This window comes from Apodemus sylvaticus, chromosome 1, assembly GCF_947179515.1.
Source record: "Apodemus sylvaticus chromosome 1, mApoSyl1.1, whole genome shotgun sequence".
Taxonomy (NCBI): Eukaryota; Metazoa; Chordata; class Mammalia; order Rodentia; family Muridae; genus Apodemus; species Apodemus sylvaticus.
The window spans coordinates 117,106,793-117,124,538 of NC_067472.1; the positions used below are offsets into that span (position 1 = coordinate 117,106,793).

The window sequence follows — 17,746 nt, forward strand, 5'->3', positions numbered from 1 at the left end:
TTCCTATACTCACAGAGGAAGCCAAATTTGTGGAACAATTGACATTGTCTGGAAAACTGTTCACTGATAATCAGATGACTTCTTTGAAAGTTTAAAAATCTTAAATTTACATGAATATAAATCATACGCACAGGGTTTAAATGAACAGTAGGTTGCTCATTCTTGCTGGTGTCCTTGTAGGCAACATTACCTGAATGCATGGCTGTCATTAGTTGTTATTGTTTTGAGTGTCTGAGACTCTTACCTCAGCCTTCTGCGTGCTGAGATTTCATATGTTCACCATCATTCCCACATTTTCTTTTCTTTCTTTTCTTTTTCAATTTTTTTTTACATTTTTCTTTATTTACATTTCAAATGTTATCCCCTCCCTTTTCCTGGTTTTCCCCCTCCTGGAACCCCTTATCCCATCTTCTATGAGGGTGTTCCTCCACCCACCCCACTCCCACATCCCCGCCCTCAATTCCCCTATACTAGGGCATATGTCAGTCCTTCATAGGACCAAGGGCCTCTCCTCCCATAGATGCCTGACGAGGCAATACTCAGCTACATATGCAGATGAAGCCATGTGTACTCCTTAGTAGATGGTTTAGTGCCTGTGAGCTCTGGGGGTGGTTGTCTGGTTGGTTAATATTGTTGTTTTTCCTATAAGGTTGCAAACCCCTTCAGCTCCTGCAGTCCTTTCCCTAACTCCTCCATTGGGGTCCCTGTGCTCAATCCAATGGTTGGTTGTAAGCATCTGCCTCTGTGTTTGTAAGGCTCTGGCAGGGCCTCTCAGGAGACAGCCTTATCAGGCTCCTGTCAGCATGCACTTCTTGGTGTCCACAATAGTGTCTACCTTTGGTGACTGTATATGGGATGTAACCCCAGGTGGGACAGTCTCTGGATGGCCTTTTCTTCAGTCACTGCTCCACACTTTTTCTCTATGTTTGCTCCTGTGAGTATTTTGTTCCCCTTCTCAGAAGAATTGAGACACACACACTTATATTTGCTCTTCTTGACTCAGCCATGGCTGCTGTTGGCTTTGTGCTGTAGATGCTGGGAACTGGGTTAAGATGTCTGTATCATGGAAAGGCAGAAATTGTGCTTAAAATAGAATTTAATGATCACTGGATCCTATTCAAACTTACCTTGTAACTATTATTTATAACCAAGCAAATCTACAGTTTTTCTTACCTTATTTCTAGTTAGGAAGTTTTCAATGAGTTTTAGGCTTTTTCTATAAAATAAATTTATTGGCATTTTATAGGGATTGAATATCTAAATTACTTTGGATAGTTTTAACACCTTAATACTAAGCCTTCCAAACACAGGAACAGATGATGTATTTACTTTTATTTGTGTCTTAAATTTCTAATTTTGTTGTTTATAGTGCACACTTTTTTTAAACGTCCATGATTAAATTTTTGCTAAGTTGTTTAATTTTTAATAACTTTGTAAATGAAATTGTTTCCTTAATGTCCTTTTATGATTTTTGGCCAGCTTGTAGAGATCAATGACTGGGTCATTATCCCTGACATTTCTAAATTACCCCCAATCCCCATGTATTTTAAAGTAAATAAGTGGTCTGAGTGAATTCGTTGAAAAATAACATTCAGAAGAACCAGCAACTTCTAAATTGAATACAAAATTGAATTTTGCTAAGGTTACATGTCTCAAAGTGAACCTATTTGGAATGTTGACATGGAAGGATCCAGCATGTAAATAACTTTTAGGAACCTTTCACATCAGGTCTTTAAAGTCAGAAGTCTGAAAACTGCATTCAGGGGATAATTTAGAACTTGTCACTCTTGAAGGTACTGAGTATGTTCTAGTATTGGTACAGTGGTGTACACACTTCACTTATATCTTTTTATTTATTCACAGGCCACAGAAACACTATTTAGAATGGGTGTTGCAAGAGGAGCCATCACGACGTTAAGAAACGGAGAAGTAAGATGAGAATCTTGATTTAGTTATGACTTACTTATTATTATTCTTGCATTAATTCTTGGTTAGCAGTGTCTGCAGTATAAAATGTGGGGATGGTATTCTGTGATGCTTTGTGTAACACAGGGAGTCGATGGACAGGACATTGTAGTTGATGTGCACGTCCGTCATTGTGTCTCCTTAGTGCAATCAGAGCTTCGGTCGAAAATGAGTTGCTGATGAGTCACTTAATCTCAGTCTTAATTTTTTTTGCTTTTAAGAGAAGGTGGTTCCTCTAATAGTAACTGGTACACAGACATTTCAGTGAAAGAAATCATTTGCCCTTTATGCTTCCTTTTTTGTCAGAAGTAGGATTCTAAACCTATTCCTCCAGTGGAGACTACAGTCTGAACTCAGTGCCTTAGGACTCGACCATCTTTACACCTGTGCTTCCTCTTTATGTTATGCAGAACTACTGCTTATTTCCCATGGTCAATTTTAAAATATTTAAGTCTTCATTGGCAAGAGAAAGTGTGAGGGGGAGAGATGTGTTTGTTTGGCTTATTGAGTCAGCTCAGTTGATTTGTAGGCTGTAAATTCTGTATGTCCCTGTCAATTAAAAATAGATTTTCACCTGGAATATATTTCTACTAAAAAAATATCAGCAGCTACTCTAATGGCTACTTTGTCTTAATTTCCTTCCTAAGACATATTTAGGTTGCAGGTGAATGTAATTTTGCTCTTTTATTCTTTCTGTTTTAGTGGTAGAGCATAATGATAAAATATAGTGTTTTATGGTAATGCATAATGATAAAATATAGTGTTTTCTATCCTAGAGTTAAGTCCTTTGTTATTTAATGTAGTATTTCTAATTGAGTAAGCTCAATAGTTAACAGTGGAAGTGACTGACAGGTAATTGGAATTACATACCTGTATGATTATAATTTGGGTTGGCTTGTATATTTATTCATTAAGAACAACCATGCCATCACTTGAAATTTTCTAAATATTTATTTGTATATTGGCAAATTGCTATATTATTTTAACATTTTATTGATGAAGAAAGACTTAATCCTCTGTATTTATAATAAATTTATGATTGTTGTATCTATAAAGGAAACTTTATCTGCCTAGAGAGCCTGACAGTGAATTTCAGTTTTATTAGTTATTTTATGCTTATTCAGACTTTATCTCATGTCATGTAGGAAGGCTTTCTAAGCAGTTTCTTGAGTGTGTCAGTATATATTGGGTATATGAACCTACTTTATTGAATGGACAGGAACTAATATGTGGTTTTCCAGCCATTCCTCCCCTTTTACTGGTGGTTACTGCATACAAAACCAACCTTGATTAACATTGGACCAAGTTCTTAAGCACTCTGTCTGTTCTTATAACCAGTATACACATTAGTTTTTATATTTTGGGAGCTCTGAAAAAGGAATGTGTCATTTTATTAATGAAGTTATTGAAGGGCTTTGAATACTGTGTTACAGATTAAAGATAGGAAAGACATTTTGAGCAGCAGTATGCTATATTATGTTTTTTAAAGCTCCATGGTAATCATATATGGGAGAAATTATACTGGCCATATTACAGATAACATGGAGGCTCAGTGGAGTTAGGCATTTTGCCTGAGATCAAGTAGGTAAGAACTAGGAGAGCTTGTATTGGAACCACAGTCTACAAAACACATTCTTTCTCTCATTCTATTTACTTCAGTCTGGTTCCTGTAGACAAGAGCTTTCAATCATCAGTGATAATATTTGAATATTAAATAACTGTATTTTTGCTAAAACTTCTAAGATTAATCAGAAAAATATATATTAATATATTTTTGTATATTCTGAGCTGCTACTTTTCATGTGTATAGAAAAATATATGGCTTAGCATAAGCAGAAAAAAATGTATTTACTCCTTTATGTGTTGAGCTAATTGAATAGCCAGCTGGTGGCAAATTCTTTGTAAAATGTATAGTAGCTTCTTGACTTAATCATGTAACTTTGAAAGCAGATAATTTTTCTGGGTAGGGTTTTTAAAATGTGTTTGTCTGTTTGAATGGTGGACTCTATCCACCTTTGTAAATAGTTACTGGCTAAAAAAAAAATGAAACTTTTGATAATTCTTCAGGAAAGCTATAGTACTACTATATTTTACCATTCAGTTGTGTCTGTAAGATGAAAAGCATACTGTGTTAAAGATAAGGTTACATTTTTAAATATATATATATTTATATATTTTTTATATACATATTTTATATAAATATATATATATTATATATATATATATAAAGAATTACCTTTTTAATAATGTAGGATGAGAATAAAATACTCAGCTTCAGTTAAATGCTTCATCTCTATTGGACACTTGGTACCATATATCTATTCCTTAAATGATAGGGTGTCATTATGACAAGCAAAGTGACTTGTCTGTAGCAGCAGTTCTCAACCTTCCTAATGCTGCAGCCCTTTAAAACAGTTCCTCATTTTGTAATGTCCCCCAACCATAAATTAATTTTGTTGCTACTTAATAACTATAATTTTGATACTGTTATTAATTGTAATATAAATATCTGTGTTTTCTGATAGTCTTAGGTGACCCCTGTTAAATAGTCATTCACTCCCCACCAAAGGTGTTGTTACCCACAGGTTGAGAACCACTGGTCTTTAGTCATGCTGAATTGATTAATCTATTGTGGCTCTATTTAATTTTTTTCAGTATTTAAATAAAAAATTGTGTATTTACTTTCATTTAATGAAAAATCTCACTTTAAAAGACAGTTTTGGGCATTGTTTTTGAATTATTGGAGGGATTGATTTCCTGACCAGAAAGACTTACTCGTGCTCTTTCATTCAGGAGTCATTTGTTGACTATTCTGTACGACTGACATTATCTCAGGTGCCTGTCGTCTGCAAGTGGGCAAAGTTGGGCAACAGTCCTAGACTTGGTGAGGATTCAGATAACCTAGCAATAATGTATTTTTATTAGGGAGGAATGTTAATGCATATAAAGAAATCAGGAAATACCTAGTTAACAAACTTCAAAAATCAGGTGTAAGCAAGTCTGTGGTTTGCAAGTAAAAGTAATTACTTAAAAAAGTAAAAACCACAGTGGGATTGAGTTAGTGGTTTGCCAAGGAAATGCATCTGTGCCTGCGCCTTTATGATAGGCATGAGCAGGACTGAAAGTGAAGATGTTGAAAGACAAGACAGTCTGTAAAGAAGCAAGATGGGGCGCTCTGGAGAGTCACTGGGAACACATAACTTTAATTGGAGATACAGAAAGAACATAAGAGGAGGATGACTGCTTGGTGAAGTAACGTTTGTTGAGGGCTTATATTCTAAGTACATTATAATAAATCTCATTTATATACCAGAACAGCTTTCTTCACAAAGCATTATTGGGAGAAATGGGAGAGAACACAGATACACAAATATTAGTGGATTTGGGAGCTAGTGTATGCTCATGCTACCCAAGGCATCCCACAGATGCGATGACAACAGCAAAACCTGGAAAACCCTGAAATACATCTGTAGTCATAGAAAACTCTGAGCACCAAAACTTTTCTTGAATGGAATGAAAAAAAGCAGATGTACTACTTCAAGTATGCTGCAGAACTACAGCCATCAAAGCAACATATACTGGCTTGAAAAAAAAGGCGTAGACCAATGGAGAGGGGCCTGGAGGTAACCCACACTCTGACAGCCAGGCGATGGTGACAGGAACATAAGCAATACACACTAAAAAGAACAGCCATTCAATAAATGCATGCTGAGATAACTAGGTGTTTGCCTGCAGAAAATGAAATGAAATGAAACAAGGCTCTCACCAGTTATAAAAATCAAATACAAATAGACTAAAGATTATTTAAGACCTCAAACTACAAAACTCCCAGGATTCATAAGGAACTCCTGGATTAGAAGAGCAAGTCAATATTGATGGATTTGGGAGCCAGTGTATGCCCGTGTATCCAAACATATCATAGATGCAATGAAGTACTTATATGCTAATAACATTCTTCAGAAAACTAGAAAACATACAACAACAAAACCCAGAAAACCCTAAAATACATTTGAATTCATAGAGAACTCTTAGCACCCAAAAGCTCTATCCCCGGAGAAAACCCACTGAAAACTTAGTAAGGAGTATACAGTGAGTACTGGTGAAGATTTAGACATGACCCTGACATAGACATTACTATCAACACTGTGGAGGCTCCATGACATGACCCAGCAGTCATATTCCTTGATATATAGCCAAGGCAAATGAAACCCATGTGTTGAAGGGGCATCTGTGTGTTAATTGTAGCAGTATTTGTAAATATCAACAAATAGAATCCAACAAATAGAATAGTACCTACCTGCTGAGGAGTGGAGGAAGGACCCGAGGTCCATGTGTATCAAAGAATATTACTTGATGATGAAAATCAATGAATCCTTTAATTTGTGACAACATGAAGAAAAGTGGAGATGGTGACGCTAAGTGACATATCAGACACAAAATGTTGAGCATTGCATGTGTCTCATGTTAATCATTCAAAAATTGATCACACAGGAACTGAGAGTCATGGATGGTTACTGGAGGGAGGGCACAGTGGAGGGAAGGATGGGGAAGCTTGAACAGCAGGGAGTAAGCTACATTTAAAGAAGAAATTCTGGAGTGCTAATGCACGAAGTGCGACTACAGATAACAGTGATATGCTGTATATTTAAACATGCCACAAGAATCTTGAAAGTCGTTACCATAAAGAAATGATTAGTGTCTGAGAAGGTAATTTAATTTGACTTAAAAATTAAATAATGCAGTCATGCCTTGACACATCACTTTTTGTGCACTCTTTAATATGTACAATTTTTATATTTTAGATATCAAGAATTACAAGAAAAACTAATAACTTAATTTTATGCACTTAGCACTATTATTTTTATAAGAACTTTCAGGTTAAGAAAACAAACTTTCCATTTTCTTGAGACTTTTCCTATATGCATACCTCATTGAGTTCATAGTATAGGAATTAGAATCATGTTCTCCTTGGCTTAGGAAACCTCTTGTCACGAAAAACCTGCATCTGAGTAGACTAGTTTTCTCTCAGGCTTTCCTAGTTGTGCCTTGGGCTAATATACTTAATTTCTTGTAAACTGGTATTCAGAGTTTTGAGAATGTGGATTAGATGAGGTTTATGGCTCTGGATAGCTTTAATATTTTCTGTTTCTAAGAAAATGTATATGTCCTGTCCACCTCATGCATTCAAGTTTAGGTTACCAGTCTTGCCTGTCCGTGAGGATTGCTTTGAAATGCTATGCACTTACAAGGCTGGGCTAGTCTATACATCTTCTTTGTAACTGTTGACTCATTTCATTGCATAGCTACTTCTCTAAAATATCTTGAAATCTCTTTCATCTTTTACTTTTTGAACTTAAGAAAGATAATAGTTTAAGATAATATAAAGAAATAACACAATGCAGAGTGTATTTTAAAGGTTTCCTATATAAAGAATACAGCAATATGATTTGTTGCTGATTTGACAAGGTGTTTATGGAGTTTGACCTTGAATCTACTTGTGGCAACTGCCTTAGTGTCATTTCCTGTTGCTGTGAGAAAAATACCCTGGCAAAAGCAACTTAAGACAGGATTTATTTGGCTTCCAATTCCAGATTATGGTCCATTGTTGCATAGAACTTAAGGCAGCAGGAACTTGAAATGGCTGGTTGCATCACATCCACAGTCAAAGAGAGAGCAGCTAATAAATCCGTGCATGGTAGTGCTCTGTTCCCTTTCCGTCTTTCATTCAGTGTATTGTACAGCCCAGGAAATGGTGCTGCCCACTCAATTAATTAATTCACTTGAGAACATCTCCAGAAGACGTGTCCACATACCCACAGGACATGTCGATAGTTCCTCATAAGACTCCCTTCTCAGGTGATATCAATTATGTTAACCATTCAGAACAAGTTGTTCTACTTGGCTTACTAGGGTGGGAGCCTTTCTTTTGTAACTTTCTAGGAGCCTGCTTTAATAACTTGTGTAGAATATTCTACTATAGAATAGGCACAGCAGTGAGAATCCATTGGTTCTAGAGCTGTGTTTCCTGGTAGATGATAGGGATCTGAATGTCGAATGGACAAATCTGCAGATGGATTTACTAAGGCAAATGCCATTTTATTTCTGTTTCAGACAGTAATATAAAAATCCTTTTAAAAATTATTTTTTATTTATTTTATGTAAGTACACTGTAGCTGTCTTTAGACACACCAGAAGAGGGCATCAGATCTCATTATGGATGTTTGTGAGCCACCATGTGGTTGCTGGGATTTGAACTCAGGACCTTCGGAAGGGCAGCCAGTGCTTACTTGCCATCTCTTATGCTTAACTGCTGAGCCATCTCTCCAGTCGCTTAAATATTCTTATTGACATTTTTATGGTTAAGTGTTAGTACTGTATTAATTTGAAGATTAGGATCCACAAGAGAGGGAGCTTGCTGGATTTATCTTTCTGGATCTGGGTTGCCTCCCTGAGTACTTCACAAATTTCACAGTTAGCTTTTCATTACTGATTAATAGAATTCCATTGTGTGTATCTGCTAGATTTTCATTATCTATTTCCTAGGTGTTGTGAGGAGAACTGCACTGAACATGGCCAAGCAAGTATCTCTGTAGTAGGGTACTGGATCCTTTGGGTATGTGCCAAGGACTGAGGTGATCAATGTATTTTCAGCTTTGAGAATTCTCCTCATTGATTTCCATAAAGGCTATACCAGTTTGCTTTCTCACTAGCAGAAGATGAGGGTTTTCTTTTCTAGCATCTTCTCTAGCATTTGTTGCCAGTTGAGTTTTTAATCTTAGCCATTATGACTGGAGTAAGACAGGATCTCAGATGGTGAAAGAAGAAAGCATTAGTATTCCAGACAGGGGTGGCTTTTAGGTTTGATGACAACAGAATGCCAATAACTGGAAGCAGATAATTTTAAAGAGCACCTTAGACAAATCTAGCCTGTGGCAGTATAGTAATATCTAGCTCTTCCTCTCTCCCCTTTCTTCTCCTGAATAATTGTGTGCTTGTAAGATCTTTGGTGCTTTTAAGTTACAAACAAAACCAGCCATTTAAGTTTCTAAGATACCTTGTCTACTAGTTGAGCCTAAATTTTGTCACATGATCCTTTTCACTCAGCATCTTCTCTGAGATAAAAGCATTGTATCTTGAGAAATATGATCATGTATCTATAAGGCATGTTATAATTTCTAGTATGAGCTAAATGTATTAGATTTGTCCTATGCTAAATCATAATCATTTTCTTTAAATTGTATGGCTGTCTTGTGGTAATTTTTTATAGTGTGTAAGTTGAGAGTCCATAGCGAAGAGAGTTTAAGTGATTTCACCCATAGCTGTGCTAACAACAGCTCTGCTCCCTTCCAAGCAGTCAGTTGCTTCCTGAAAGTCACGCTATTTAGATTGGCATGTACTACGGTGCATGCAGTATGTGTTCTGTTAAAGACTTCCTATACTTACTCAACCAAATACTGCTGATTACATCTTTGTTTTTATACAAGTAATAAACACGTCAGGAAGTGCTGGTCAGGAAGTGCACTGACAGAAGAAAAATTGACATGCAGAGAGTGCTGTATACAACAGGGGATAAAGTTACTGCATGTTGAGTACCCAGTTCTTCTGAGAAGTGGAAATGGTTAGTCAAAGGTCCCACTGAGGTGAGACGCTAGCCTTCCACAGAAGCAGGCTTTCTTTTCTGTTCATCTTACAAAGAAAACCGGGTTGCTGCTTTTGCAACATAACCTTTGATATTTTTATTTTTTGCAACAGGAATTAAGTATTAAGATACCATGTATATCTACTGACATGGAAATATTCTCTTCCTTAATTTGCTAGTTTCTCCTCATTTGCTTGCATCTTTCATGAAAAGAAAATTAAAAACAAAAGTTCTGATCTTTTTAGAATATTCTCAAATACTATATTCATGATGGTTCTTCTTTTCTTCTGGACTGATTTCCAACTTACTTTTTTGGAAAGCTGTATAATAATCTATTAGATTATATTTTATAAAAGTTATAATATATTGAACAGATGTAATAGTATAGGTTGTGGTCTAGGGACTATTCATATTGTGCAAGAGTTATTATGCAGAGAATTCTCAAACTAGTTTCTGTAATGTATTGGGAATAAATGAATCTCAATGACAAAACAGAAAGTTTGAGATCAGTAAAGTCTGCTTGTTATCACATCTGGGGATGCAGTGTTAGTTATCACAACTGGGTGATGCAGTGTTAGTCATCACATCTGGGCAGTGCAGTGTTAGTTTTCACAGCTGCGGGATCCAGTGTTAGTCATCACAGGTGGGTCATGCAGTGGTAGTCATCACAGCTGGGTTTTGCAGTGTTATTGTGATACAGTGTCAGTTATCACATCTGGATTGTGCAGTGTTAGTCACCACAGCTGAGTTGTGCAGTGGTACTCATCACAGCTGGGGAATATGGTGTTAGTCATCACATCTGGGTTGTGTAGTGCTAGTCATCACACCTGGGTTTTGCAGTGTTATTGTGGTGACACAGTGTTGTTCATCACCACATCTAGTGCATGCAGTGTTAGTTATCACATCTGGGGATAAAGTGTTATAAGTGACTTCAGTAAACATGTGGATTTCTATCTGGTCATATAGAAAACATAATATGGTTAGCAATCTGCATGGGATAGGTTGGTGACTTGTCTAAAGTAATGTGTCAACCCTTTCTTTTCTAATTCTGGTAGTTGAAATAATACTACATTTAGTAGGTGATTAAAATTTCACTGTTTTATCACCTCTGGCAGACAATATACAGTACCTGTAGGGATGGTGTTAAAGATTGTATTTCAGAACTTGAATTTTCATGTTGTCAGACATTTTAAAAAATTTAATCTACTATAAATAACTCACAAGTCATCAGGTTATATTCAGTGATTTCTCTTCTTACTCTAAATGTACAGAATTTATTTAGCAAACTTTGGTTCAAAGAAGTCCAAGGACTGAACACAGATTTTAAATACCTTTTCTATACCAACTATGTGTGTGTATTCCAAAGTACCCGTCCCTGCCCACAGTTCACATTGACTGGGCTTCTCTGGACTCCTAGGCTCCAGTGGCCCTGCTCTCCTAGTCGTCTGAGTAAGCTGGGGGAGGTACAGGTGTGCCAGATACTGTAGTCTTCTCTACCACAGAAAACATGCTCATTCGCTTAACTAAACCAAACTCTGCTTTTGATTTAAACATAAAAGTAAATGTCTTTCACTTTTTCCTTAATCTAAGCAATATCTGACCAACTATCAAATAATTAGGTTTTATTTTTTCAGAAATTGGAAGGATTCTTAAGATAGCATCAGCTTGTTTTGATCCTAATACCAGCTTTAGGCCAGGAGACTAATTATTTCCATATGGGAAATGCTAGTCCCAAATACTTCCTCTTAGCCAGCCACCCTCTAAACTTGAATGCTGTATGCAGAAGCAAATATGGTTGTAAACATTAAAACCTGCAGAGTTCTTTTTAAAATTCAGCTCTTTTGATACACAAAGAGAAATGTTTCCTCTGTACAGAGTGTACCAAACTAATTTTGTGTGTAATAGTAGAGTGAATTAAGCAGTAATAATTAGATCTCTCAACTTATAGAAATACATGTCTGTCTGTCTGTCTGTCTGTCTGTCTCTAATTCATTGATTCTTACCTCTGTCCTCTGTATGTGAAGTCATGTGTAGTGTCAAGTCCTATGTGATTTGATTCAGGGAGTCAGGTCAGAAAAGAGATACGTATTCAACTGTAAAGAGGTGCCATTAATTTTAGGCAGAAAATTAGACATATTTCTTATGGCTTAGATGTAAATGAGATCAAAACTCATGGGAAAGATTGTTTAGGTGGCTTGAATTGATGACACAATGTTTAAAATGCTTTGCTCACTGACTTTGATTGTGTGTGTGTTTATGTGTGCTTATGTGTAATGGTACTTCTAATGTAATTTATGGGGATTATAAGATCATCAAATGTATGAGAATGGAAAGAGCAATCCCAATCAGTCTTGAGGTCCTTGTTATTAATAGGGACAAGTAGGTCTTTGTTTACGCCCAAAGTTTTCCATGTCAAACTCCTTGAGTACTGTCTCCCCACTCCCTTTTCCGAAATGATCAATTGGCATGGTGTGTGGAGTGTTCTCATAGTAAAGTGTTATTTTTTCAGTGATTATGTATTAAGTTTCTTATTCATAGTGAGACTATAGGAAATGTGATAAACACAACTTTTTGAATGCCTCGTATAATCTTGAAAACGTTTTTAAAATGGATTTACTAATCATGACAATAGAAATTACCTTCATTGAAAGTATACAGTTTAATGTTTTAATTTTACAAAAAAAATTTAGTATATTCTTTATTTAAAAATTTTTAATCTTTTATTTTATTCCCCCCCAGCCCCCATCGACCCTCTGACTGTTCCACATCCCATACCTCCTCTCCACTCCCCTGTCTCCGCATGGATGTCTTCACCACCCAACCCCATCTGACCTCTAAACTCCCTAGGGACTCCAATCTCTTGAGGGAACATCTCTGCTCCCTCCAATCTCTGCTCTCCAATCTCTAGGTGCATCATCTCTGAATGAACATAGACCCGGAAGTCCTCTACTATATGTGTGTTGGGGGCCTCATATCAGTGCGTGTGTGGTATTTATTTGGTAGTCCAGTGTCTGAGAGATCTTAGGGGTCCAGATTAATTGAGACTGCTGGTCCTCCTACAGAATTGCCCTTAATTTTCTGAAAATTGAAAGGCAGTATGAGCCAGAAGCTATGGAGGATCACTGTAAAACAGTATCTTCTGAACATGGTGGACAAGCCTGAACTCAAAGCAGGTGTGAGGCACAAGATGAAGCCAGTCCGCATTCTGTCATGGAATAGGAAGGGCTCACAGGCCTCTACCCAAAATGAGGAGCTAATGAGTTGATGGCTTTTTGGAGAGGCAGAGTCAGTTTTCTTTAAGGATTTAGTCCCTGATACATTGATCACAGTTCCACTGGATGACTGCTTACCCATGAGTATATGAATAACTCAAATTGGACACAGTGAGTTATAAAATAAAGAGGGAAGAAAGTTGAGAAGGGGTGGGGAGATGGCGAGTGAATCTCTTAGAGGTTACGGGAATTTTTAGGGGACTATGACTGAAATATATTGTTTGTGTGTGCATGTATATGTATATATATATATATATATATATGTGTGTGTGTGTGTGTGTGTGTGTGTATGTGTATGTGTATATGTATATGTGTGTGTATATGTGTGTGTGTGTATATATATATATATCCATCCCATTTATGGCTGAGCACTCCATGGACACTGTAGTAGTTTGAATGAATATGGCCGCATAAGCTCCTGGGGAATGGTGTTATGGGAGGTGTGGCTTTGCTGCAATAGGTACGGATTTATTGGAGGAAGTGGGTTACTGAAGGTAGGCTTTGAAGTCTCAGATGCTCAAGATAGGTCCAGTGTGGCTTTCTCTTGCTACTGCCTGTGGATCAAGATGTAGATATCTCATTCCCTTCTCCAGCCCCAGGTCTGCCTATATGCTGCCATGCTTCCCTCCATGATGATAATGGAGAAAACCTCTGAAACGTAACGAACCCCAATTAATGTTTTTCTTTATAAGACTTGCCACGGAGTCTTCTTCACAGGAATAGAAACTCTAACAAAGACAGAAATTGGTACTAGGAACTGGGATATTGCTGTGATATGCTGGACCATAGTTTTGTTTGAAGAAAGATAGATTTTAGGATTTTGTATTAGAAAACCAGTTGAATGCTTTAAACCAGGGCTTCATGGCCCATTTGAGGTCTGACCTCAGGGGAGGTTTCATGGGAGAATTTTGGTATGTGGCATAGAGACAATTTTTACCATATTTTTTGTGAAGTATATGGCTGCCTTTTGCCATTGTCCAAAAAAATCTGCCTATGGCTAAATTGATGGATTATGAATTAACAGCTTTAGCAGAGGACATTTCAAAACAACCTAGCATTGACTATGTTGTATAGTTATCAGTGTTTACCCTTACAATGATCTATAATGAAAAGGAGCAAGTTGAGCAAGGAAAAATACAAAATGCACAGGTCAAGGAGAAATGGGCACTAGGAAGTGGAACAGAGCTAAGTCTTCTGTACAAGGGGATAAACAGATTAAAGAAAAACTTGTTGTCAGGTGAAATAAAGGGTATGGTGACCTCTGGGCAAAACTATACCCTGCTAAGCTTCCAACTTGTGAAAAGGAGTTAAAGAAAAGCTTAGGGCTAGATGTAGTGATGCACACCTTTGGTCCCAGCAATCTGAAGGTAGAGTTGGAGGCCTGCCTGGTCTACAGGCAGTGAAGGAAACCATGGAGAACAGATGGTGAAGATGCAATTGAACAGGGGTCATGTTCCAGTCCCAGCCAGCTGCAAGACTTGTTAGCTTCAGTCAACTGGTTCTGACTTTAGAGACAAGGATAGAAGAACGGGGTTATAGAATCTCCCTACATGACTAAAGAAAGCCGCTAAGGCCAGGCATGTGTCAGGAGTGTCCTTGTGTAGACATCTAGAGAGGCTATTGTGTGAAGCTGTGAAGTTAAAGCCTGGATTTCCTTGGAGATCTTAAGATGTTGGAGATGCTAGAGCCATGGGATGCCTGCCAAGAAAAGCTGCTAACAGGGAGTAGAAACAACTCAGGAGAAAGATGTGTGTTGCAGTCAACAAAACTGAAAGGAATTGGAAGAGACTTTTGCATTAGACTGGGAGATGTGGGAGACTGTGGAGATAGTGTGGAGTTTGCGCAACTGTTTTTGATATTGCTTTGGTCCAGTGCTGTCTCAATATGTTCTTTTCTCCCATTTGAGACAGTATGTGGCAATGTATGTCCTGTGCCATTATATGCTAGAAGTATGTGATCTACTTTTTCATTTTGATTTTTTTAGAGATTGCATGAATCTCAGAAGAAACTTTGAAGTTTGGAATTATAAATAAGTTTGAACTGTTGTAGACTGTAGGGACTTTTGAAGTAGGACTGAATGCATTTTTGGATTATGATATAGCAGGGAGTAGATGTGGTGGTTTGAATGAAAATGGCCCCATAGGCTTTTAGGGAGTGGTGTTATAGGAGTTAATGGCCTTGCAAGAATAGGCATGGTTTTGTTGGAAGTGAGTTACTGGGGGTAGGCTTAGATGCCCAGTCTAGGCCCAGTGTGACATTCTCTTGCTTGTTGTCTGTGGCTCAAGATACAGAATTCTCAGCTCCTTCTATAACCCCATATATGACTACATGCTGCCGTGCTTCCTTGACAGGATGAAAATGAACTAAATGTTTGAACTGCAAATGTTTGAAATTGTTTTTTAGTAAGGGTTGTCATGGTCATATTGTCTCACAATAGAAACACTATGATACTGCACTCTGAGCAGTTATAAATTTCTGCATTAACTACCCCACAAAATTCTCTGATAAAGTTTGAGTTCTATAGTCCAGCAATATACATTTAGAGGACAGTTTGATTCTATGCCCATTAAATAATAGTAGCAGATTTGCTCCTAGGGCTTATAATCTTCCCTACCATGGGTTCTTGCCCAGATTTATGGTGCCAGGTATGCATTTTCTCCCATAGACATTATCATATATCCGAGTAGAAAGTATTTGCTCACATGACAATATTCATGCCACTCTTGAAGGCATGTACATGTATCATGCCAGTCAGTGTTATAGCTTATAGAGTCCACAGCTGGGTAAGACTGTCGCTAACTATCCACACCCCTAAGCCTACATAGCACCCTCTGGTATTATGAAATCTAGCTAGCAAAGAAAAAGCTTTTTTTGTTGTTGTTGTAACAATTTGATTTCTTTATGTCCTATGGCCAAAGTGTGTGGTGCCTTTTTTTTTTTAAATTCGATATAATTTATTTACATTTCAAATGATTTCCCCTTTTCTAGCCCCCGACTCCCCGAAAATCCCGTAAGTCCCCTTCTCTTCCCCTGTCCTCCCACCCACCCCTTCCCACTTCCCCGTTCTGGTTTTGCCGAATACTGTTTCACTGAGTCTTTCCAGAACCAGGGGCCACTCCTCCTTTCTTCTTGTACCTCATTTGATGTGTGGATTATGTTTTGGTTATTCCAGTTTTCTAGGTTAATAACCACTTATTAGTGAGTACATATCATGATTCACCTTTTGAGCCTGGGTTACCTCACTTAGTATGATGTTCTCTAGCTCCATCCATTTGCCTAAGAATTTCATGAATTCATTGTTTCTAATGGCTGAATAGTACTCCATTGTGTAGATATACCACATTTTTTGCATCCACTCTTCTGTTGAGGGATACCTGGGTTCTTTCCAGCACCTGGCAATTATAAATAGGGCTGCTATGAACATAGTAGAGCATGTATCCTTATTACATGGTGGGGAATCCTCTGGGTATATGCCCAGGAGTGGTATAGCAGGATCTTCGGGAAGTGAGGTGCCCAGTTTTCGGAGGAACCGCCAGACTGCTTTCCAGAGTGGTTGTACCAATTTGCAACCCCACCAGCAGTGGAGGAGTGTTCCTCTTTCTCCACACCCTCTCCAACACCTGCTGTCTCCTGAATTTTTAATCTTAGCCATTCTGACTGGTGTAAGATGAAATCTTAGGGTTGTTTTGATTTGCATTTCCCTAATGATTAATGAAGTTGAGCATTTTTAAAGATGCTTCTCTGCCATCCGAATTTCTTCAGGTGAGAATTCCTTGTTTAACTCTGTACCCCATTTTTTTTAATAGGGTTGTTCCGTTTTCTGGAGTCTAACTTCTTGAGTTCTTTATATATATTGGATATTGGCCCTCTATTTGATGTAGGATTTGTGAAGATCTTTTCCCAATTTGTTGGTTGCCAATTTGTCCTCTTGATGGTGTCCTTTGCCTTACAGAAACTTTGTAATTTTATGAGGTCCCATTTGTCAATTCTTGCTCTTAGAGCATATGCTATTGGTGTTCTGTTCAGAAACTTTTTCCCTGTACCGATGTCCTCAAGGGTCTTCCCCAGTTTCTTTTCTATTAGCTTCAGAGTGTCTGGCTTTATGTGAAGGTCCTTGATCCATTTGGATTTGAGCTTAGTACAAGGAGACAAGGATGGATCAATTTGCATTCTTCTGCATGCTGACCTCCAGTTGAACCAGCACCATTTGTTGAAAAGGCTATCTTTTTTCCATTGGATGTTTTCAGCCTCTTTGTCGAGGATCAAGTGGCCATAGGTGTGTGGGTTCATTTCTGGATCTTCAATCCTGTTCCATTGATCCTCCTGCCTGTCACTGTACCAATACCATGCAGTTTTTAACACTATTGCTCTGTAGTATTGCTTGAGGTCAGGGATACTGATTCCCCCAGATTTTCTTTTGTTGCTGAGAATAGTTTTAGCTATCCTGGGTTTTTTGTTGTTCCAGATGAATTTGATAATTGCTCTTTCTAACTCTGTGAAGAATTGAGTTGGGGTTTTGATGGGTATTGCATTGAATCTGTATATTGCTTTTGGCAAAATGGCCATTTTAACTATATTGATTCTACCGATCCATGAGCATAGGAGGTTTTCCCATTTTTTGAGGTCTTCTTCCATTTCCTTCTTCAGAATCTTGAAGTTCTTGTCATACATATCTTTCACATGTTTGGTAAGAGTCACCCCAAGATACTTTATACTGTTTGTGGCTATTGTGAAGGGGGTCATTTCCCTAATTTCTTTCTCAGCCTGTTTATCCTTTGAGTATAGGAAGGCCACTGATTTGCTTGAGTTGATTTTATAACCTGCCACTTTGCTGAAGTTGTTTATCAGCTGTAGGAGCTCTCTAGTGGAG

The 17,746-nt window shown here is 37.6% G+C and overlaps 1 protein-coding gene across 1 annotated transcript in view; it reads left to right on the forward strand.

Moving 5' to 3' along the window:
* The window catches only part of Tmem135 (transmembrane protein 135), a 212,116-nt gene that overhangs the window by 82,623 nt on the left and 111,747 nt on the right, over nt 1–17,746 (forward strand). The window contains exon 5 of the mRNA XM_052159103.1: nt 1,864–1,929. Within this exon, the coding sequence (XP_052015063.1) occupies nt 1,864–1,929 (66 nt within the window). The remainder of the gene's footprint in view (nt 1–1,863; nt 1,930–17,746) is intronic.